The sequence below is a fragment of the Centruroides vittatus genome, unplaced genomic scaffold, assembly GCF_030686945.1.
Source record: "Centruroides vittatus isolate TY-2023 unplaced genomic scaffold, ASM3068694v2 contig_329, whole genome shotgun sequence".
Lineage (NCBI taxonomy): Eukaryota > Metazoa > Arthropoda > Arachnida > Scorpiones > Buthidae > Centruroides > Centruroides vittatus.
In genome coordinates, this window is record NW_027122113.1 from 4,541,404 (window position 1) to 4,566,099 (window position 24,696).

The 24,696-nt window shown below is 26.0% G+C and overlaps 1 protein-coding gene across 5 annotated transcripts in view; it reads right to left on the reverse strand.

Annotated features, from left to right (window-relative positions):
* Aplip1 (JNK-interacting protein Aplip1) overlaps positions 1–23,156 on the reverse strand; it is a 30,632-nt gene extending 7,476 nt beyond the window's left edge. The window contains exons 1-6 of one of the 5 annotated variants that reach the window (XM_067268609.1): positions 22,878–23,116; positions 16,103–16,159; positions 6,776–6,886; positions 5,023–5,107; positions 2,384–2,474; positions 1,917–2,070 (exon numbers count right to left, since the gene is read on the reverse strand). In XM_067268609.1, the coding sequence (XP_067124710.1) occupies positions 1,917–2,070; positions 2,384–2,474; positions 5,023–5,082 (305 nt within the window). In that variant the 5' untranslated portion in view covers positions 5,083–5,107; positions 6,776–6,886; positions 16,103–16,159; positions 22,878–23,116. Of the gene's footprint in view, positions 1–1,916; positions 2,071–2,383; positions 2,475–5,022; positions 5,108–6,775; positions 6,887–16,102; positions 16,160–22,877 lie in introns of all 5 variants that reach the window. The other 4 variants (XM_067268608.1, XM_067268606.1, XM_067268607.1 and 1 more) reach the window with 4 other exon arrangements.
* Between the last annotated feature and the right edge of the window lie 1,540 nt (positions 23,157–24,696).

The following is a 24,696-nucleotide window of genomic DNA, read 5'->3' on the forward strand; positions in this document are numbered from 1 at the left end:
CTCAGGTCAACTAGTCAAGGTCAGCATGTGGCGACCAGAGATATGTCAGGAATAACATGGGACAGGTAAATGGGTTTTTTCAAAAATTCGTTTGTCAAAATTCGATTTAGCAACGTTTGCTTTTCGAACTTTTCAACAAGCAACGCATGCACAAATCTCGCACTACCACCTGTTTGCAGAGAGTATCGCCATTTTGTATTTTATGTGAGATTAACCGAGGGTAGGAGATGGAAGATGATTCTTACCTTCTCTACCTCTTAACGGCACAAGACCTTGAGGTCCGATCTCGTTTGTCAAAAGGATGACTAGGGATTGAGCGGTCAATGTTTATTTACGGATGAGGATCGTAGGATCCTGTTCACGTCAGGAACTGACACCAATCTATCAAATTTCTCGCAGATAGATACGCGTTATTTTCGGAATCGTGGGATGCCAGATAATGAAAATGGAGGAAGAAACGCACACTCTTCTATAGTTAAATAAAAATACCCGTTTATTTTGGGATTGATATGAAATACATCAATTAACATAATTGGAAGTATTATTTATATCATCAAATCGAATTATTGAACCATGTCTCAATTGACTAGAGAGAGAGGGTTTACAAAACATTGTGAGTAGGATAAATACCTTAGTAATCTTGAGATTGTTGATAAAGTCCAAATAACGAGAGTTCACTAGAATATAAGAGTCAAATTGACTAAAGTTCAAATTGAAGGATTTGGATGGATGGGATGGACGGCTTCAATGGCGGGAGACGATAATCCACGGCACACACACACATTCACTTGACAGCTGTCGAAACTTTTCTCCTTCTTGCGTCATCGTTTGTTTTCCTTTTATTTCGGGATCTTGGGCTCGAGATTTCACGATGCACGTCAAGGGTGAAAGTCCTTTTTGACCAATGGTGAATTACTTGATATAATTATTTTTCAACAGTTAACTCATCTTCTACAAGGAAGTTATTACCGTGGGAACGAAGGTTTATGATTAATTTTTATGAGAAAATTTGTCAGGTGTTTTTCCGTTCTTTGTTTCTGTGTTTGATTTAACCCTAACTTTCAAAAATCGGTTGGCAAATAAAATAAAAAAATTAAATCAAATCTTGTTATACTTATATTCGGGTCTTCACATTTATTTTGACTTGGTTCTTGGTCCCCTGACTACCTACAAGTCTGTTTTTTTTAATGCATGCATGATTTGGGCACTTAATACTCTGTGCCAAATTTCAACTCCTGACAGGTACTCCCTTCACATCTCTAAGCTGGTTACCCAGCAGGCAGTATGATTTTATAAACAAGTATAGTTTTGACAAGAAATTTAAAAAAAGGAAAAGATTCCAATGCATACTCTTACCCTGTGCTGGAGGTTAAGAGTATGCAACTTATCAGTGATATCACTGATTTACATAGTTATATTTTAGAAAATATAATCAGGTTTGGTATAAAATTATTGAAATATATAATTATCTTTCATCTTATTAAATTCTGAAGACTAAATTTAATATGTTTGGTGCAAATAAAGATTTATTTTATTTGATCATTATCTCAGAGGAATCTCAAATTTATTATACAACTATAGCAACAAAGTTCAATTCAAAGTGCTTTAAACAATGTGTTGCATTTAGGTATGTGGGATTTTCCTGCATTGTTGGCCACATAAATGGAGATAAATGTCACTCTAGGACACTATCTTGGCCACATAAGTAAGGAGCCATAAAGCAAAGTTTTACTGTATTTTCTTATAAAATATGTAGAACTTGTAGTTTCTGTTTTATTCAAATTTAAACATTTGTATTTAAATACAAAAATCTTAATTAAATCATTTCAAATAACTTTTTAATAAAGCTATTACTTTTCATTTTCAATTTATAATACCAATAAAATTATTAGAAACTACTTAAAATGAATTAATACCTGAGAGATGTTTTTGTTTGTCCTCCAGAAGTATCAACTTGCAAATATAAATTATGAGATATCTGATGCAATAAGAGTCCTGGATTATTTTCTTGCTCCTGTTCTTGAATTTCTTGAGAAAGTGTTTTAGGTTGTTGGCATAATCTACTGAGAGCTGAATAAATATATTCATTTTAAAAATATAAAACCTAATAATTTCCTACATTTTGATCTGAAATAAATTAGAAAATTGTCTAAAATAAACCTTGATTTTAAAATCTTAAAAATTGTGTAGTTACTTCTAGTTTTCCATATATTATGTTGATTATATCAAATAAATAAATAAATAAATAAATAAATAGTTACAAAAAAAAAACATTTTAATGTGTTATTTTCTTTTGAATATTCTATAAATCTTTACTTAAATATCAATATGACAGGTAAAATTAAATCAAATAAATTACATTCATTATTAAATAGCTATTTACGTTTTTTATCAACAGGGATCACAGGTAATCTTCGCCTGCGACGTTCTCCATTTTGTGAATTTCCATTGATCATGGAATTTTGTTTAGAATCCTAAAGTAAAATCATTAAAAAATATGAAAAAAAGTTTAAATTATTTCATAAAACCATTTTAATTTTAACATATTTTTCAGTGTATAAAAAAATTTTGCTAATAATTCTAGCAGCAAACTCATTAAAATGAAAAATAATCATCCAAGTTTTGATACCCCTAACCCCTTTTGCTATATATTTTAGTCTTAAAATAAAGGAAAAAACTGTCCAAAAGATACAAAATTCTCATTATTTATAATCAAATCTCATACTAAAATATTATTTTCATCCATAAGAGTGATTTTGTCTTGTTAGCAGCACTGCTGTACCCATTTAGGCAATATCCTAATGTAATTTTTAAAATAGTTTACGTATAAAAATTTGAAAGTTCACAGCATGGAAAATATAGCAATTTAATATGAGAAACTAAGAATATAGCCAAAAGAAAGAATTTCAGATTTGAATAATTCATTCAAATAATCATAATATATACAAATGATTAAAAAGCAAAGAAAAATAATCAATGATTGATAAAGCTGTATTTTTTGCTTTAAGACATGAATTTCTACTTAAAATTTCAGCTCATTAAACAAATTGATTACATTTCTGTGAACTGATATTTAGGAGAATGCCACTAATTCAATACTGACTCAACTAACGGAAAATTTTATATATAAAGACTCAAAACTTTTTATAAATTCATTTTTGCTTAAAACTGATGTCTTTCAAATATTTAAAACAATACAAGTGCAACAATTTAGTAAATATATTGTAAAATAATCACACATTAAATATTTTCGAGAGTATGTATTTTGTATCTTTACATGTTATCACTGAAAATTTACAAAAACCATGAAATATGGATAGTTTTGTAAATTTGCAATGATAACTTTTCAATTTTCACAACATGATGTAAATTGGAAATTAGTAGCAATATAATAAGATAACTTTGTTTCAGCCAAATTTATATGTTTTGACATAAAAACATGATGATAAATCAATAACTTATGAAAGCTAATATGACGATTTTAGTCTCTGTAATCCAAAATTATTCTTGGTAGACAAATCTCACAGCAATCTTATTGGCAAATTAAATTTATTTTGTAAAGACTACATCAAATGCATTTCAGGCTGGTGTAATATCTTGAACTATTGAACTAAAATCGTCATATTAGCTAATATACAGCAAACCATTTATATATATTTTGAACTTATGAAAGATTTGCATTTCTCAGAAGTTTTTAATAAATTTTTGAACCACAAAAATCCATTAGAAAATCTCCAAAACTGTAAAAATCTAACCATATAGAGTCACTATATTTTGAAAAATGTCTTAGAACAATCAAAAATATTAAGCTTTAAAAATTAGTTTAGATTTTTGAAAAAATTGAGAAAAATTTGTAGATAAAAATCGACATTACTTCATTTCTTTTAACTAACAAGAAAGTTATTGTTTTTGAATTATCTTTTCAAATAGGATATTGAATTCTGAAAACATTTAGAGAAGTAACAAGTTACTTAACTCTTTTAAAACAGCTAATTTTACTGTTTTTTCAAATTATAGAAGATCAAACATAAATCATGTTTGTATGATTTGTAAGTGAAATACATTTATCTATTCAGCCCAAAATTAAAACAATGAAACAAGTGCAACTAAACTTTAATGAGGAAGTTTTTATGGCTTTGTCCTAGTAGTTTAATTTTCTGATTAATAAAATTCACACATAAATCTCTGTATTATTAGATTTTCTACTTTAATTCATTTGTCTTATAAACATTTAACAGAATATGGCAAATTGAAGTAGAAAATTAAAATTATAAGCATTGAAAAAAATTGTTAAATAAATTCCTTTCATTCATTTATTGTTTATTGTTTTAGCTACACAACCCTTTTACATAAGTAAAATAAAGAAAAATAATTAATTTTTCCTCAAATTAGTTCATTAATAAAAATAATTCAATTATTTCGTAGAAAGAAATCTTTATACATTTAAAAACCACAACTAGTTACTGTGTTATATTTATTTAATGTCAACACTTATTGTGATATAAAACTCGCATACAATTCTTAGGTAAAAAAAAACACTATTGAATTAAATTTGTTTTCATAAACTGCATAATTTTATTGTATGTTATGTCAAATAATTTACAATTCAATTATAATAACTGAACTCTTTTCAGATCATTTAAAAAAAAAATTAATTATAAACTTCAACAATGAAATATTTTCAAAGCACTTCCTTAAATAAAATCGAAATTTTAAAATTAAACTAATTTTCCTACTTCAAATGTTTCCAGTTTTAAAATAAATAAAACTTTACCTTATGGTAAATTCAAGTTGTATGTTTAAAAAAGTGAGAATTTGAAAATATCAAAAATTAGAACTGGCACAACTTTTTACTAGGACACATCTTCCAAATATAGTTTGTCACAAAAATGAAGAATTGACCTCTTTTACAAATGAAAGCATTAACTTTTGTTTATCCAGTTTACATTTAAATGTAAAAATCTTATTTTAAATAAGGATATTTTTCGATAATTTACTACTTTTATTATTAAAATAACTTACCGCATTATTTTCCAATGTAAATTTTTCTTTTTCATCTTCTTGTGGCGTATCCTCAGACATCAACAGGTCAATATCATGTGCAATTCTAGTTTTAGAAAATTTTTTACAGTTCAAAGTTAGCAATCTCATACATGTATTGATAATTTAATATAAATGAATCTGTATACATAAATTTTTAAAATAAAATAATCTCGGTTATGTATTTGATGCATTTTTATGCATTTTGGTTGCTTTAATAAAGAATAAACATTTTAATAAAATAATATATGATATGATCATCTAGTTACTATACTAAAGAAATAATGAAAAATCCTAAAACATAACAGAATAAATCATAATTCTGAAACCAAGTATTCCTAAAATATGCAAAAATTTCTCATATTAATAATAATTTAAATCAAATTTTACTGAATATTAATTCAGTTTAATCGTTTGAAACTTAACTCCATTACAAAATGAATTATCTTTTGTTTTGTTCTCTTGGAAAATTTTTGTAAATGAAATGACTATTTTTGAAAAATAACAATTTCCTTAAACCTACAAAGATACAAAGCTACAAAAAACCAAACAACAAGCAAAAAAATTTGGGAAATGCTAACATTTTTGCCCACATTGAACGGGCATCCTTAAGCTAACTAATCCTACAGCTGTTAAAACAACAGGGATTGCCATAAATATGTGAAAAAGGGGGGGGGGAACATAAGGAGGAAGAGAGGAAAGTAAGTTTATACTTTGAAGATAGACTTCCACACTGTGGGGAAGGAATACGGTATATGGTAGTATACTCTATCTCAATTTTTACAATAACATTTGTTAATATATAATATATCTATGTATTTTATAAGTTGAATAAAAAATATTAATGTTTGTTCAATAATTATTTAATTTGTAAAAAAAAGTTATTCTTTGTTATGTAAATTAGTATGACACGATTCTCTAAAGTATATTGTAATCTAGTAGTAAAAATATTTATCTTGAAACTTGAAAATAAAATATTCATTGAATTTTAATATAAACATATGATGATAAGTAAGATTTAATTTTAGAATATTAATTTTAGAATGTCAGAAAATTTTTGATTCGTAATGAAATAAAATATATTTGTAAAAATACTTTTTTAACTAACTTGATTAAACATAAATATGGTTAACAGTCACTTATAACTATGAACTACAACTGTAGTTTAACCTTAGATGCTGTTGAATCATATTTATAGATTACAATTTATTTATTAAATAGTTTTGAAAATAAATCATTAAAACAGTATTGATTTTTTTTACTAATTATTTCTAAAGACTTATTTAAATAGCTAGCCATTTCTTAATTCTAGACATTATCAAATTTAAACAAAAATGTCTCAAGAAAAAAAAAACTTTTTAAAGAATTAAAAGCTATTTGCTTTTTTCACAGTAACACACCACACAAGGAGCATTTGTTAAAACATATATCAACAAATGCTCCTTGTGTGATGTGTTACTGAGAAAAAAGCCAATAGGTTTTAATTCTTTAAAATCCACAACAAAACCAGTAATGGAAAATTTAAATAATTCTTTTTATATCTAAAATAAATATTATATTTCAAACATAATTTGTTACCATCATACTCCATTAGAGAGCAAAATCAAGTAACTAGAAACTACTAGATTTCATAAAGTTTGTCAATGTTTACTTTGTCAAAAAATACTGTGTTCTGTTTTCTGTTATCTCTGGCATTTAATAGATCCAAGATTTCTATCTTACCAAGAAAACAAACCTGTTAGAAGAATAACATTTTTTTCTCTTGTACTATTTTTTTGGTCTATTAATTCAGATTTGTTTGCTTTGTCTTATAGGTATTCTGTTTCATTCTAGATTCTCTTGTTATCTGTTAATATTTATTTCATACATCAATGCATTTCTCAATAATAAATGATAAATTTTATAAAAATTTAAAAAATTATTTAATTATAATCAGAATAATTGTTATAATTCTTCTGAAAAATATCGATTGAATTAAGAATCAATTACAGAAAATATTACTTTTATTTCCAACAATATAAAATAGTAGTAACCATTGATGTTTTAATAATCTTTGTAAAATATTAACATCCAACCATATCTAAAAGCTATTTATAGACTAGAATTAATTAAAGTACAGAATATAGCTTAATCAGACATTTAAAAATAAGACTATCAAAATTGAGTTATAATTTATTGTATGTTTGTATATAGTGTATATGATACAGTCCTAAGTCATCCAAATAACTTTTGAACAAAGAGAGCTAGAGCTATGGGAAATGAGATATTGATATGGTAAAGTGACCACAGGCTACAAACAATGACAGTGCCTTAGCAGTAAAATTTGAAAATTATCAATCCTATCTTGGAAACTGATATATATAAAAATGTATTTTTATTCTATATGAATCACTTCAAATTTAATAATTGCATTATAAAAATATAGTTTGTATGATTAATGTTATAATTTTAAAGTTCATTATTTACAAGAAATGTGTAGTAAGCACATAGTTTTAATATGAAAAATCTTTTATAAATTCTCATAATTTTTATGTGAAAACATTGTGTTTTATACTGTGAAACTGCATTATAGATGTAAATTTTCATTTGAAGCACCAATACTATTTTTTAGAATGTTTTTACATTATTTATTTTGATTATGGTGTAGCCTGATCCAGGGCTGCGGAGCTGGTAGACCAAACCTCCAACTCTGACCTCTAATTAATAATTTAAAATATACTTTGAAATGTAAGAATTACTGAAACTAGATAAGTATCTATATGAAATAAGCAGCATACCTTGGATAACTTCAGTAATAAATTTTAATAGGAAAAGGAAAAAAAAAAAAAAATTTTCAACCTTATATTTCTTTATCAGTTGGAACAGCAAAAATTAAAAAAAAAACTACCAAAAACATTTAAAAACAGAATGTGTGTAAAATTTAAACTCTACAGAAATAAAAATAAACATAAATAACATAAAAATAAATAATCTATATATTAATTGAAAGAGGATATGAGTTTGCAAGACTTAGTTTGAGTAAACAGCAGGGCTAAAAATATGGGTTGGGTATCAAATTAAAGCTCTTATACTATAGATCAGACATGGGCAAATGCGGCTCTTCCTGAAAGTGTTAATTTCTGCTTTTTATTATTATTCCCACAATTTTGTGAAAATATGTAATTATATATATGTAATATTTAGTAATTTATTTCCAAGTTGGTGTAATAAATTAAATTGACATTTCAAATCTATTTTAAGTTCTCGACCCAGATGGGGGATACCTTATCCTTCCCTGCCTTACCATGCTATCCACCATGACAGTACAGAACTGCGGCTCCCATGCATTTTGCAAAACCTACATTTTGGCTCCCATTGAACTCTTGCTTGCCCACCTCTGCTATAGATGATGCTGCTGAAGAGAGATCTAAGAGAGGTGCAACAGTTCAGGCAAAGCAGAGTGGCAAAGGTATAATGATAAGTTTATGGGACAAACATGTCCACCACTCATGTATCATCTAGCAATTTAGTTTTTTTTAACTGTTAGAACAATCTGTTTGCTCACCTCCATCCTGAAGCAGGATAGAGGTGAGACTTCAAGAAATAATGCAGGTTATGCAAACAAGTCAAGACATAAGAGTTATGAAATGGCTGTTTTTACATAATTAATGTTTGGATTAATAGATTAGCATGATATTTGATGTAAATCATTAGAAGACAACATTAAATAATTATGTAAAATTTTGTGTGTGTATTCTAAATAATTCAAGGAATTTTTTAAAAATTACACCGGCATATAATTCTGCTCTTCACTGTAGGATGAGGCTAGAATCATTAGGCCCTCCAAGGAAACCCTCACTCACTCAAATACTTAGAGATTCTAGAAACTTTTAAAGTAAATGAAAAGTGATATCAACCACAGGGATGCCAACTCTATCAATAACATGGAAATCATTGTACTGTACAAACTAACTTTTGCTTCGTCCTATAATGCTTGTTTATATATATTTTTAATTTTATGTTTATTTCACTTCTTATTTCTATTGAGTTTGAATTTTACACATGTTCTATTCTTTTAGAAATGTTTTCTTTTGTATTCTTTTCCATTTAAATATTTGTTGTTCTAACTGAAAAACCTACAGAAGTAGGGTAAAAACATTTTTAGTCTATTAAAAATTTTTCACCGGGGTTATTCAAGGTGTGCTACTTGTTTCTTTAATATACTTTGGTTATATTAGCTCAGAATAGCATTTCATCACCACTAAATGAAACATCAGGCATGCCTACAAAACAGAAAGTACTTATCTTTTTTCCGTTATCACCACTATCATCTTCACCATACATTGACACAGCAAATACTACAACCACATTTGGAAAACAAAATATTCAATAAACCAGCAATGAGTTGCTCAACTTTCCCGGCAACATTTAAAATTTTGGTGGCGCTATCTGTTATATTTTATTAAAAAAACTATATTTTTATCTATTATAAAAGCAAAAAACTTAGAGATGATATAAAGGATAAACACCGGAGCGAAAATAAAATAAAACAACTAAAGTGCCTTTGACCGGTGTGCTTCTCTCGAGAGAAGCAGCACACCGGTCAAAGGCACTTTAGTTGTTTTATTTTACTTAGGGATGGGTTTTATAAAAAATTGTAAATTCTAATAACGAGTAAAATTGCCATTAAGTCCAACCCAATTGGAGATACACACGACCCCCATTATCTCCACATCCCATCAACCTTTAACTACCAAAATTTAATAGCTCAATCCCCCCAATAAACAAACCTCCCTGCAAAATTTCAGAAATTTTTGACTAAAGTTAAGCTTCAAACAGGGTGAACAAAATCGTGCCCCCATATATACATACACACAAACAAACGTTGATACATACAGAAATTAATCTCAATTTTTTTTGCATTTCTTGACATTTTAAGTTCTCCTAAGTCCAAAAATGTAAAAGTCTGAGGGGATCATTTTTTGCTGGATTACCATACTTTTTCCAGCTGTTATAACAGCTGGAAAAGTAAAAACTCTAGATTTAACCAGAGTCATCTTAACCATTTTGTACCAGTATGAATTTTTTGACAGTAAAAATTTAGAGTTACTTAATACAGAATGTATTTGAATATAAATTTCTACAAAGAAAATCACCAGTAATTAATGATAGTAAAAGAAAGATCATAAAGTAAGGAAAACATCATAAAATAAAATGATGTATATGAGGAGGCTCCTATAATGCAAGATAGGAAGTCAATGTGCCTATTAGGAGACTAATACAAAGTACCAGTACATAATAAAAAAAACAGGGGTTGGAGTTGTCCATTTTTACTGACTCCAACTCCTCTGAATTGGAAGCAAATTTATTGCTACACTCCACAGTCCTGGTTTGATCCTTAACAATACACTCTTTAAAGCATTATATAAGTAATAATTAAAATAAAATACAATAAAAGATTAATACAAATAAGTAAAATCAACTCAATCTGCTATTAAGAACTTTTAGTGATAGTTCTTGTTTTTGATTAATTTTCAATTAATTAATGATACTACTTTTCAAATAACCTCATAACCAAAAATTGCATGGGTTTAGGTTAGGGAAACATGGCAGCCAAGTATTAGAAAATGTTTGAGAAATTAACCTGTCCTCAGCATGTGGTATGCAACAACTGTGTTTCCAAATATGCAAAATGGGATGGCAACAATGTGTGACCTAAGTTCTGCATTAAGGTTATAGAAACTAGGCAATTTCTTTCCTACAAATCCAGGATAATCTTGTGGCAAAGATTTGAGTAACAATCTACATTCACTAATTAATGCTTAGGGCCTTCAGGCATAATCTCAATAAAAAATGGTCTGATTATAAAGTTTGTGACAAACTTGTACCATACAGTTACATAGAATATAGGGGCACTTCATTCCTAGTATACAGATGTGTAAGTCACTCTTATATTGCAGTGATGTGTATTCACATCTCCACATAAGGAAAATGTAAAACTTCAGTCCATTAATCTTGCCAGAAACTGCAAAGCAAAGTTGGTGTGCTGTTTGCTTTTAATACACCCTTTGAATGTTAAAAGGGTACCATTTCAAGATGGTCTGTAGAATTTTATAGATAACTAACCACAGAAGTTGCAGTTGACAGGATATGTTGCACTAACTATGGGTAGCTCTGAATTTCTGTAACTGTAAGTGAGATATCATATACATGGCTCATTGCAACAGGTCACCTGCCTCTATCCATAGTCACATCCAACTTACCTGTTTCTTCAAATTTCTCTATCTTATTCTTCAGCCATTTAGTGACAAAAGGTCCTTTCCTTAAATCTTTCAGACAATGACATTCACATAATGCAGCAGCAACAGCATTCCTGTCATTTTGATAAAAGTTCACTAGCAATACTTGATTTTTCTTGCAAATACAGTAGAGCATCGATTATCCGACTTAATTGAGGACTGGGGTTGGTCGGATAACCGAAAAGTATGAAAAAATACATTATTAGTATAGTGTATTAGACCTGGTTTAAATACTAGCCTCCCTTTCATGGTCGAGCCTGTGCTGCCAGCTAAAACATGCAAAAATTTAACAAAAATAATATTAAAGTAGCCAAGACATAACCAAATATTGTAGCGCCACATCACTAGCGGACATTTGAATTTGCCGACTAGAACGCAGTCGGTTAATCGGGGGTCAGATAATTGATACTCTACTGTACTGTACCTCTGATTCCTTCTAGCAATTACAGGGAACTCATCACACTTTCTACTGTGCTTCATGCACCTCTCACATTTGAGTAGCTGCAATATCATAAGAAATTAGCATGTTTTAACAAGTATTAATGCACCAATGCCACCTGGTGGCACGACAACTAATTAAATTTTTTTTTATTCACAAATCTTTTTCTTGGTTCCTATTAAGATAATTATCAATTTTCACTGCAATCTGTCAAGTAGATTCCTCTCTATATCGTACTGAGTATTGTCAGTTTAATCAGAACCACTTTTTAATAAATGAAAATTGATAATTACCTAAATTTCTGTGATAAAATATTCATCTACTATAAAATGAATAGATGGATTGACCCTATCTGACAATCTGAAACATCATACATCACAATAGAGATTATTTATGATTATTGAAAATCAATCTATTGTATTATGACAAAGAAAAAAAATTTATGTAAAGCCTACTTTTTATTACATTTTTATTATACATGCTGAAACAATGGCTGTAGCAATAGTTATATCAAGATCTCTATGAGAAGTTCCTATTTCAACAATGTAGTTAGTATCACATTTCTACTGAATGTGAAAAACTTCTTGAATGGAATTTACCAAATATTCAGAAAAGATAAGCTGAATCACATCTTGGTCTACTTATGGTGATATACAGCATAAAGATGTTAGTTATTACAAAAGCCACAATTGGCTTTTCAAAAGAAATAATTACCTTATATATAGAATGTATTATAATGATTCTAGAATTATAAATTAATCAGAATCTAGAAATTATTAAGCAACAGTGGCATGCAGTTCATAGAAGCTGTGAAAGTGCCACTTCCCTTGTATTTTCTAAAATATACATACATGTTGTGTGATTATTTTCATAAACAAGTTCTTATATCTATGTATCTATTTCAGAATTAAAATAAATAAACTGTTTATTTTTGTCATTTCCAGTATTTGTTTATAATTTTTATGGAAACACAACTTCCCTATCATCAAATGTCACTACACACCACTGTTAACCAAATAACTAAACATTGTTGATCTTTTCTGAGCATTAATGAATTAAAATCGAAGCCTAAAAATAATTTGATAACATAAATGTTGCCATTTTGTTTATATTATATGGAAATATAAACTGATCCAATATTGAACATTTTTACAAAAATTTGAGTTTCCTTTCATGTTTTCAAGTTGCATCAGTATTTAGTATTGGTTAAAATACAGCATTTTTCAGTTACATCAACTAACATAATATCCTTATATACTGGTTCAGATTTCTGGTATTCTCTTTAAATATATTTTTTACATTATCTTATATATCAGTAATCAAACATATCATATAATTATGTTATTTTTTGAGATTATTGATAACTAAAGATATATGATGTACACAAGTTAATAAAGTTTTTAAAAGCATAAAATGAAATCCATTTTAAGCATATAATATGTACTTTGTATTCATTACTGAGTTATGATTTCATTATGTTATGTTTATTACTTTTCCAGCTGTTATATATAACAGAGAAAAGTATGGTGATTGATCAAAAAATGATCTCCCACGATAATTTTTAATTTTTGGACTTAGGACCTTGAAACATTGAGAAATGCAAAAAATTTGGCAGTTTTTTCTGTATGTACAGATTTTTTTTTGTGTGTTTGTGTGTATATGTGAGAGCATGATTTTGTTCATCCTGTTTGAAGCTTAATAACTCCTGTGCTTTTTCTCAAAAATTTCTGAAATTTTGCAGGAAGGTTTGTATATTAGGTAATTGATGCTATTAAATTTTGGTGGTTAAAGATCAAAGAGGTGGGGAGATAGAAGGGAGTCATGTGTCATATCTTGAGTGGGGTTGAACTTAAGATTTTACTAAAAAAAATTTTACAATTTTTCTTTTTATAAAACTCACATCTAACCTCTAAATAAAGCTATTTTGCAATTTAATAATAATTAAGAATATAAAAAGTTTTTAAATAAAATATAACAGATGGTGCCATAGGCAATTTTAAATGTTTTTGCTGGATTTTTTTAAAATTCTGTCATAGCATATACGGTTTTTAATAAATCTAGAATAAGAAATTATGATAATTCAAAATACAAAGTCAACAGAATCTGAATACATAGAAACTATTTATATATTTTATAGTTGATAAATTGTTACAGTCTGTCATGTAGATCTATATAAAAGAGTCTATCTTACAGTATTGATCTGACAGTTTCTGTGTAAGTGTTAAAAAACTGGAATAAGAGTTAAACAAGAAACATATGTAAAGCTTGACATTATCAGAACATGAAATAAGATCTATAAGATAAATCTCTCAAAAGAACAATTAATGAAATCTGTTATAACCCATATTAAAGTGCCTTTTCTGAGTATAATGAACTTCCTTGTAATACATGAAAATTTACAATTGATCAAATTTTACAACAATTTTACGTATATTAATATTATGTAAAAGCAAAAATCAGGTTTATTTTATACATATAATGTTGAAATATTATTCTTGCCTACTTTCAGTTATGCATGAAATTCAATATAAATGATTGTCCATGTTCAATAATTTTTTCAATCATAATAGTAATAACAACGAGGCTTTTTGCACAAATTTATGAGCAATGCTAAAAATCCAAATATAAAATTTCCATGTTTTATTACTTATTGTTTCCTTGCAAATTCAATTACCTTGTTGTTGTTGCTGCTGCTGCTCTTGCTGCAATGTTCAGTGTTAGCTGCTTAAATGTAATTTATCATTTAATTTCAGATTTACCATCATACAACAGTTTCTTCAAAATTTTCCTTAATATATAATCATCCATACTTCAGACTAATTTAACCAATGACAAAAACAAAAATATTTTCCTGAGATTAGCATTTCACACACTATGATTATTCATATAATTTACACAGTAAAAACATTTTATGAAAATATCAATGCATTTTATAATTTATAACTAATTTTCCATAATAATGATTTAATCATTTTAATACATCATTATCGCATCTATAAAATTAGAAATTAAAAAAACTTTGGAAAAAAAAACTTATAATTAAACTGTATCTATTATGTATTACATTCTTTAAGAATATCCAGACAGTATGACCTCTAAATCTCAAACTTGAAGGGGTCAGAGGAAGACCAGTTAAGAGTTATGAAGAGGAAGTTTATGAAAAATAGGTAAATTTTAATTCAGAGCAGAATAAGAATACAATTCTGTGATATATTTAGCCTATGATATTTGTTTGATTATTATTAGAACAATATACAAATCTGTAACAATGATTAAATAAATATCACATATTTGGATAACCTATATCACAAAATTACCTTTCTGTGGCTGGACCGAATTTATTCAAAATCAAATTTAAATAATACATTATATAAATTATCAACAGGAAAATTTAGGTGATCAGCAAATAGATCTTTATTAATGTAAAAGACTGAGTTAATAAAGCACAAAGACAAAATTCAAGATGGCTGCCATAATGGCTGCACTGCTCCAAATACAAATATGAATTGGAAATTAAAAATCAAAACACTAACATAAACTTTAGTTATGGCAGAATCACGTCTTGCCTGCTGTGGAAAAAAATCAGCAGGCAGAGCATGTGACTTTTAATCCTCTTAATAAAGCTATAGGAAAGCTAGATTTCCCAAATTTTCCATTAAATTGGGAACTTAATGTCACTGGTTTGTTTATCCAGCTATATTAAAGCTTCATAAATCACACAGTCCCAAGGATTATTTACATATTAAAAAAAAATTAAAATTGTAGAATTGTTTATCTTCATGTTGTTTATCATCTGTCTCTGGCTGGAATTTAAAAGAGGATAAAATTTTTAAATTGACCCAAAATTTTTTGTTTGGTCATTATATTTTAAAAATATATTAAAGCTACCAAAATGAAAGATATATTTACCAAACAAACAATGTGCTGAGAGGATTCAAGAAACTTAAACTTAGATTGGTCAACACATATTGAGTTTGACTTTAGGAAGGCAACATTGAGATATGCAAAAGTTTTATTTGACTTAAGGAGTAGGCAAACATATTATATAGGATGTTCACCAGAACCAATGGTCTAGTTTGACTTAAATCCTCTTTCTCGAATCCCTCCTTAAGATTAGAGGTTTTTTGTATATACACAAATGAAAAAAATACAAATGACAAAATGAGATTTTCATCTTTTATAACAATTTGTCTAAATTTAATCAATCGATCAACAGTTATAAATATTATGTACTTTCTTATTAGGAAATTACAGTATATATTTTAAATAATAAAATTAGAACGTATTATTTAAATTGTAAATTCTAAAAATATTTTAAGTAACAAGTTATTTAATTTTAACTTACCACATTCTTCAAAAAGAAAATAAATCTTCAGTGATATGCATGCAATTTTTTCAATCACTTAAGAAAGTAAAAATTAAATTAAACAAAAATAAAAAAAAGCAAATTATATTGAAAAATTAAAATTAAATAAATAAAATTAACATAAATTTGTATATTGCTTTGTATTTGATAAGTAAAAACTTAATTTAATAAAATAAAAATATTTTTAATTAAATAAAAATGCATTTTTATATTATGTCAACAAACAAGGAGTAAAATTTTCTGACTTACAATAATTTATAAACTAATTTGATATTTTGAACTAATTTTAGCAATCTTATTGATACGTCTTATAAATTGAATACATAGTATAAAATAAAATTTATATAAATATTACACATACATACTTATAGAAATGATATCAAAAATGTCAATTTAATATATACCAAAATAGTGAAATACTCAAACAATAATAGCTTGCTTCATTCAAAAAAAAAAAAAAATTAAAGCAGTTTCAAGCTAACATCCACCTTCAGGAATCAATCCAAAGATTAAAATTAAAATCACAAAATAGTTTTGCTTTAAATTTATATTCTTTATTTAAATCAGGTATTCTTAATCTTTTTGTGTCTTGGCCACTTTTGCATATGGATCCTTTCTCAAAATGTTTTAAAAAAGTGTTATGAAAATATTTTAAAAACATTAAAATTTCTATTGATAACAAAGCTATAGCTAATTCGAAAAGTGATTTGTTGCCTACATTCATAAATGAAAGAAAATACTATATTTGAAAATTTTAAAAAAAAATTTCTTCAAGTTATATGCTTTAAATTGAACCTTACCTATACTATAGCATATATCTTGAAAAAATCTTTTTTAAAGTTTTTAAGAATATAATTACTTTTAACTATATTTCAATTAAAAGTTAATGAAAAAAAATTTTTTCATTCAGTTTCATAGATCCTCTTTACATCTATCCTGGGGTTAATTCTAAATAAATTAAGGGTGTCCATCTCTGGGTTGATAACCCTTCCTCTAAATAAAGAAAATTGTTGTATTTTTAAAATATTTTTGGAATTCAATCTTATTCAAATAATGAATTCTTACTAAATTTATATTTTTTGTATCCATCATTTTTCTATGCATTCTTCATATCAAACTCATTACAATAAAATGTTGATTTGATGTAACAATGATCTTATGTGATTAAAAAATTTAACAAAATTTAATGCTTAGCAGACTACATTAATACTGTCGTAAGTACTTTTCATCTAATTATCAGTTTCATTTCTTACTATAAGATGAAAACCATATTCTTGCCACAATAAAAGAATCTCAAACCAATAGAAATTTCTAATTAATAATTAAGCATCAAAAAGAATAATCATTTGCATAATTTCAATTTCATTAAATATGCCATATATGATAAATAGTATCCAGTTATATAAGTAAACAAATCTATTATCATTTATCTAGCAATGTAAATGTGTTCTGTCAACTTCAAAGAGTACATCAGAGAGAACAATTTAAAAACCTGCTAGAACAAACCATTTCATAAGAACTGTTATGAACTGAAATTAAATATAAATAAATTATTAAATTAATTAGTGTACATTAATAGTATACCCTTGGATATTAAAAGTAATGAACAGTAAAAATCACAGTAACCCTTTTGTAATAACATTGATGATAAAAACATCATCATTAATAAAAAAAATTATAATTTTTTGAGATTCATATAGGCCTAATTTCTAAATTATGGCATTTACGTTGTTGCATAGCACCAAATTCAAATTAATAATCGGCATAAGATCAGCATAAATTTTGTTTTTAAATTAAGAAAATGCAGTTCAAACTAATGGAAAAAAAATATATATTAAATAATTGTTAAGGCTCTCCAATTTTATTTGAAAAAAACTGAAAAATGTTTAACTGTTTTTTCATTTAAGTATGATGTAATATCTTACTTCTGCATTATCTAATTAGTTTATTTAGATTCTGAACACAGGTATTATCCCAAAAAATAATTATATAAATTTCTACACTCTTTAAAGAAAGTCCATTCGTAAGTTCATAGAAACTTTTCTTACACAACATATATATTATATAGGTTGTGTAAACATAATATATGTACCTGACCTTTAATTGAAAATAAAGTGAAAGAACTAGATAGTTTTCATTCTACCTTTTTAAAATGTTATCTATTTCATTGCATTAAATGAACATAATTATGTATTTAATAACAATAATAATAATATAAAATTATAAAAAATAAAAAAAATATTTTTCCATCTTTTATATAATAATATACATTTATAATAATTAATATGCTGAATGATATTTAAGATATGATTTTGACATCTTTTAAGGTAAATGGATATGAGATATGCTTCCAATTCCTATACAAATAATCATAATGAGTTTCTTTTCATTTTTAAATGAAAACTAGAAATGATTCATCTTAAAATATTTGAAAAAAATAAAACAAAAATATAATAATAGGCAATATGCAGTTTTCCAATTTTGAAAATTTACTTCTGAAAAATTCTTTTGTTAAATATTTCTAAATTTAATTGCTAAAAGATTAAACATTCAATGTATAAACAAAATTCTCAAATATAATATTGAATTCCTTTAATTTATAAATATATTTTTTTTCAAATTTCATTTAAATTTTCAAGGTTTATAAATCTTAAATGAAATATAATTTTGCTTTCAGGTATTTCTACAAAAAAAAAAAAAAAAAAAAAAAAAAATATATTAAGTTCAGACAAATCACAAAAGTTCATACACCAACAATTTATCATGATACAGAATTATATGTTTCTTAAACTAATGTTTTAATGTAAGATAAATATAAAATTCTAGGTAAAATAATGAATAAATGGACCACTATATGGGTAATCTCAAAACTATTTACATATTAATTTATAGAGTATTATTATTTGTTTTTATAATGCAGTATGGCTAAAACATGTAAAAGATGATAATACAGCATATCCATTGCTATTTATATTTATATATTTTGATGCTTATTATTAAAAAACATTATATAAAAATATCAAATAATATAAAATATAACTGAAGAAAACTAATTTGTTATTATTGTTATAAAGTAACTCATTATATTAAGAATATACTGATTATAACCTAATTATTTATATTCTTTATGTAAACAAATAACTGAGATGATTATTTATTCATAAACTTTTTATCAAGAAGCTAATTTTCTAAAATTATTTCAAATGCAAAAACATTTTTGAAATAACTTCATTATTTTCAAGGACACACATAATTTTACTTCAAATTCCATAAATTTTAAGTTCTTTACATAAATTCAGTGGAAAATTTTTTAACATTTGATTTTTAAATATTTCTGATATTCTGCTAAAATGCATCTACTCTTAAAATTTAAAATCTCAACATCTAAAAATGTTTTAACTCTATGAAATAGGATTGCAGAGAATAATAATTAGTATAAAAAAAAAGGACAACCAGATGGCTAAGGTGGTTAAGGCATCAACATACCACTAGAGCCCTCGGATCAAATCCAGGCAAGCAATCTCTGGAATTTTTCATGGGCATTCTATCCTGGATATGTTAGGCTCAATTCCTAATGATCTGGTTGCTCCCAACATTAGGCCTGACTGAACTCATATTTTAAATTTACTATATTTTCATTTTGATATTATTTTTTCAAACAATAAAATTATTCAACTAATCTTTACTCTGACCTTTCTTTATCTATTCTTAATTCATTTTTCCTATTCCTTGCCCATCTTTTCTAAATATCAAAATGTTTTTATTAATCCTTTTTCCACCATCCTATATTATTTTTATTGACCTTAAATAACATTTATCATCTCAGTAAATTAGTTATATATATTAATAGTTGCACTTAGTATTCAATAGGAGAATTTCTAAATTAAAAAAAATTAGCTAACTATAGCCACTTCTAAAAAGGGAGATCTCTACAATGACAAACTGCTAGCAACAAACTTTAGTGATACCAAGAGAAGAGCATGCGCCCTACATTGAGGTGAATGAATGATCATATTACTGTTTGTATTGTGTATGTTTACTGATAGAAATGTTTTTTCATTACAATTGTTTATATATCACCTCACTTGACAAGTAAGACACTTCCCTAAATAGTGTACCAGAAAAACAGTTGAAATTAATAATGTCATATTTTCAAATCACAGATTGAAATGAATAATTATTTAAATAATAAAAAGCTTTTGGTAAATAGAATTAACATTTTTAATTTTACAATTTTAATTATTAAAGATACTAGATTAATAAACTTTCCTGATAATTAAAATAACAATAAAATAAAAAAAATTCAATTAATAAATTTTATCATGTATAAATCAATATTTTGTTATTCTTAATAGTACTGAATTATTTTAGATTATTCCTCAGATGTTTTCACAATTCAATCAAATTTCATTTAAAAACTAAAGTTAATCTATTTAATCTTATTAGATTCTTTAACATTTCTAAATCAATTAGATAAAGTCAAATTAGGGAAATTAAGGTTATATCAAAATATATATCCAAAAACAGTTAAGTCACGAAAAAGTAACAACATTGTGTTTAGTAGAAACATATTAAGATGCAGGGAGGAAAAAAAATAAAAGAACTAAAATAACTTGGCAAAAATCCAAAGTATTTATCAAAATAAATGTATTCAAATAAACAAGCTTCTTTACTTAAGTTTTTAGTTAAATATGCTATTTCTTAGAAAAAATTCAATTAATAATAATTTAAGCACTAACTATTGTTATTTAAAAACTTTATAATGTATAATCTTACGAAAAACTAATGACAAATTCAGAAAGGACAATTATTGTTTATAATTCAGATATATTTCTGAATATTCCTCAAATGATAAACTATGTAGGCCTATTGAAGGTTAAAAAATATTTTCCATATTCAATCATTCTAATATTCTTCTATTCCAATCACAACAGCAAACACTACTTGTATTAACGGCTTATTTACTGCAGACAAAATAATCAAAAAGTTTTCAATGATGATAAGTTATTAATGCAGAATTATTAGATATTTGTGTTAGATATTAATATATCATTTTTGAATTAGTATATCAATAGAGTATAAAAGAATATAACTTAATATTTCTTTTATAATTTTAAATCATCTACTACATTAATTATTGAGATTCATATTATAAAAATAATATATAAAGTTTGATATAAAAATTTTATAATCATGCTAAAAATTTTTCATTTGTTTATGCACCAAAACATAATTTATTACAATTTTAAATGTTTTGGCAACTGTTTCATCATACAGTCATAAAACAGAAAGTTTTTTTTAATTAAAAAATAATAAGAACTTTAAATATATTAAATAAAATTAAATACATAATAATAATACTTCATCTTCAGTAGATCAAAGATTGGTTCCATTACAGCATTAGACAAATCCAATTAAACACAATCATTATATATCAGTTCAGATGTATTATTCATATAATTTAATCCAAACTTTACTTGGAATGGCATCAATGAAATATAGTACACATAAATGGATAATTCAAATGTATTCGATACATTTGCTTCTTATTTTGTAAATGTAATAATGAGATATTGTTAGCTTTAGTGAGCTGATTATAAATTTACATTAGATTTTACAGCATTTCTAGAATTAAATCTAAACTCATTACAAATCTGTTCTTGAAGAATTTTATAAACTTAATTTCATGATTAAATCTATTTCACACCTTTAATGTGTCCAGCATACTGTTAAATTTTCATTAAAATGTTTTCGATCACAAATTAACTGTAACTGATGAAGATCAGTTACAGTTAATTTCATGATATTACATAGATTTTTTAAAATCTTAATTTAAAAAATGCAATTTTTTAACCTATTTATATCTTTCATTATAACTTGTCCTTTTTTTAAATATTTTATTCTTATATATCTATGTATCTTTAGCAATTAGCTTTGAATTTATTACACCACATTTTAATCTTGACTTGGGCTTTGTTCTCTTTATTTTTAATAAATTCAAGATAAAGAGAGAAAAGCCCAAGTCAAGATTCCAAAAAATTGTGGCGTAATAAGTCTAAAACTAATAGCCAAAGCCTACAGATATATTACATATATATAAATATAGCTACGTAAGAATAAAAATTTTTAAAAAAATGCAAGTTTTCATTTAACAATAATTTAATCAAAAACAGATGATTTTATAGTTATTAAATGTTAATTTTTTTTTTCCATAAATGTGCCAATGATCACAAAAGTGGCCTAAGTCATTTTTTACTGAGTTATTTTGACTTTTGAATTTGTAAAAACTGAAAAAAATATACATATAATTTTTTGATCATTTTTTTAATTTGAATTTTTTATCAATAAATTCAACGTTTTCCCACTTTCAACCACTCATAATCACTGGCACAAGTGTAAATAAGTACTTTACCACACATATATTTTCTAATTCTCTTATAAAATTTGTTTTCAATTTGATTCATTTCATATTTATAAGCTTAATCAAACAAACACAAAATATATGCTGAGATAATTGTATATTTATTAATATATACACAAGTCGATTCGGCATATACATCACCCATATTGATTTTCATTACACTTTTCATAGACTAATATTGAGATTTTTCCTGACGAAAGCATGACTTTAATCAATCAATCATCCGTATTTTTTTCTAAATATTTAATTACGAACGAACTAAACGTGGAATTATACGCCATAATAATGATTTTAAAACGCTAAATAAAAGGTTAACGTAAGACATATTTATACCTGTAACAGTGAGAAGGAGCTTTAATATGTTGAGGCAATTGATCGAAAATCAGGCGAAATTCTTCGAACTGTGGATCCGCCATTTTACATTTAGAACAGATTCATCAGTCTGCATTTCATCAAAAGGTAACAAAATTATCAATAAAAACACTTTATAAAATACTTTATATCAATCAAACTAAAAAAACTGACACTTCCGCAGACGAATTTTCTCTCCGATCTGAACATGGCCTTTAACGCCCTCTATAAATACTGACAAATCGTATAAATGCAATGCAGATCTCGCCAAAAGATAGGCGTAATATATATATATATTTATTAATTTTTATTATTTAAGATATAATTTTATTTATTTATAAATTTATTAAATTATAAAATAATTTAAAATTAAATATAAGTCAAACCATTTATAGGGTCGACTGCAAGGTTGAAGAACTGGGATCGATGGCCGAAGCCGGATTTCTTTCTTTCTTTTTTTTTTTTTTTTTTTTAATATAAAAATGAAGGAATGGGGTTAGTGGGATTATATAAAAAATTATTTATATTAATTTAGTTATCTAATTTTAAATATAGTATAAAATGTTTTGGATTAATTTTTAAAAATTAACTGAAAGAGAGACTGCACAGAAGAAATTGTTTAAAAACAATTATCGATTGTTTTTTGTCTAATTTTTATTTTTTTATTTTTTTAATAATCAAGTAGGATTTGATAAATAAGAAATGTTTATAGAAACGAGAAAAATAATTTAAAAAATATTGATAACGTTATTGTAATATTTATATTATATGTTTATTAAAGGTAATTTATGGGTGCACCTAGGAGGCAAACAGCTAAATAACCAAGCCAATGACATAATTCGTTTTATACGAAACGAACTATGTCATTGGCTTGTTCACAATCAAATTGAACGAATAACGATGTTAAAATAATGAATTTATAAACACGCAGGTCGAAGAAAATAAAATAATCCATATAATTAAAGAATATTTTTACAAAGAATCTTTGGCATATCTCTTTTCATAAGTTTAATCGATACAATAATCTGAAAATAATATATATAATATTTTATATAAAAATAAAATTATACATAATTATACATATATTAGCCATAGGGTTGGCAACAATGATAGTTGGCAAAAATGCATGACAATCCAGCATAATGCGGGACTGTCATGCATTTTTGAACGAAATCCCGCAACACGCAAAGACAAGTGAAGATCCAGCAAAAAACTTTTAAACGATATTATTAAAGAAATTTATTAAAACATACTTATGAAATGAAATACAGTGGTGTCTGGTACTTCGAATTTAATTCATTCCAGGAGGTCGTTCGAACTCCGAATTGTTCGAAGTTCGAAGTAATTTTTTCCAATAAAAAAATAATAGAAAGTGGAATTAATCCAATCTCAGATCCTAAACATCAGCTATTTCAATAAACTTAAAACAGCAAATTCACATAATTTAAGGTAAAAATAACAGAATGAAATGTCTTGACAATAAATTAAGACATAAAAACTATAAATAATACACATAAATACTGTATAATAAAATGAAAATTTATTGGTTAACATGGTGGAGTTTGGCATCTTAACATTTTAGGATCTTGCATTAAACTTTACATTTTGTTTGAATAAAATCAAGTTGTAATATCTTATGATAAAAAGCATAGCAAGCATATTAGGCTTTATGAGTTTTGAAAAGGATATAAATGCCGTTCAAACACTACAATTGTAATGTGTATGGTAAAAATTCCCGTAAACTTCGAACGTGTCAAATATGGTTTAAGAAGTTTCCATTGAGAAATTTTGAACTAAAGGA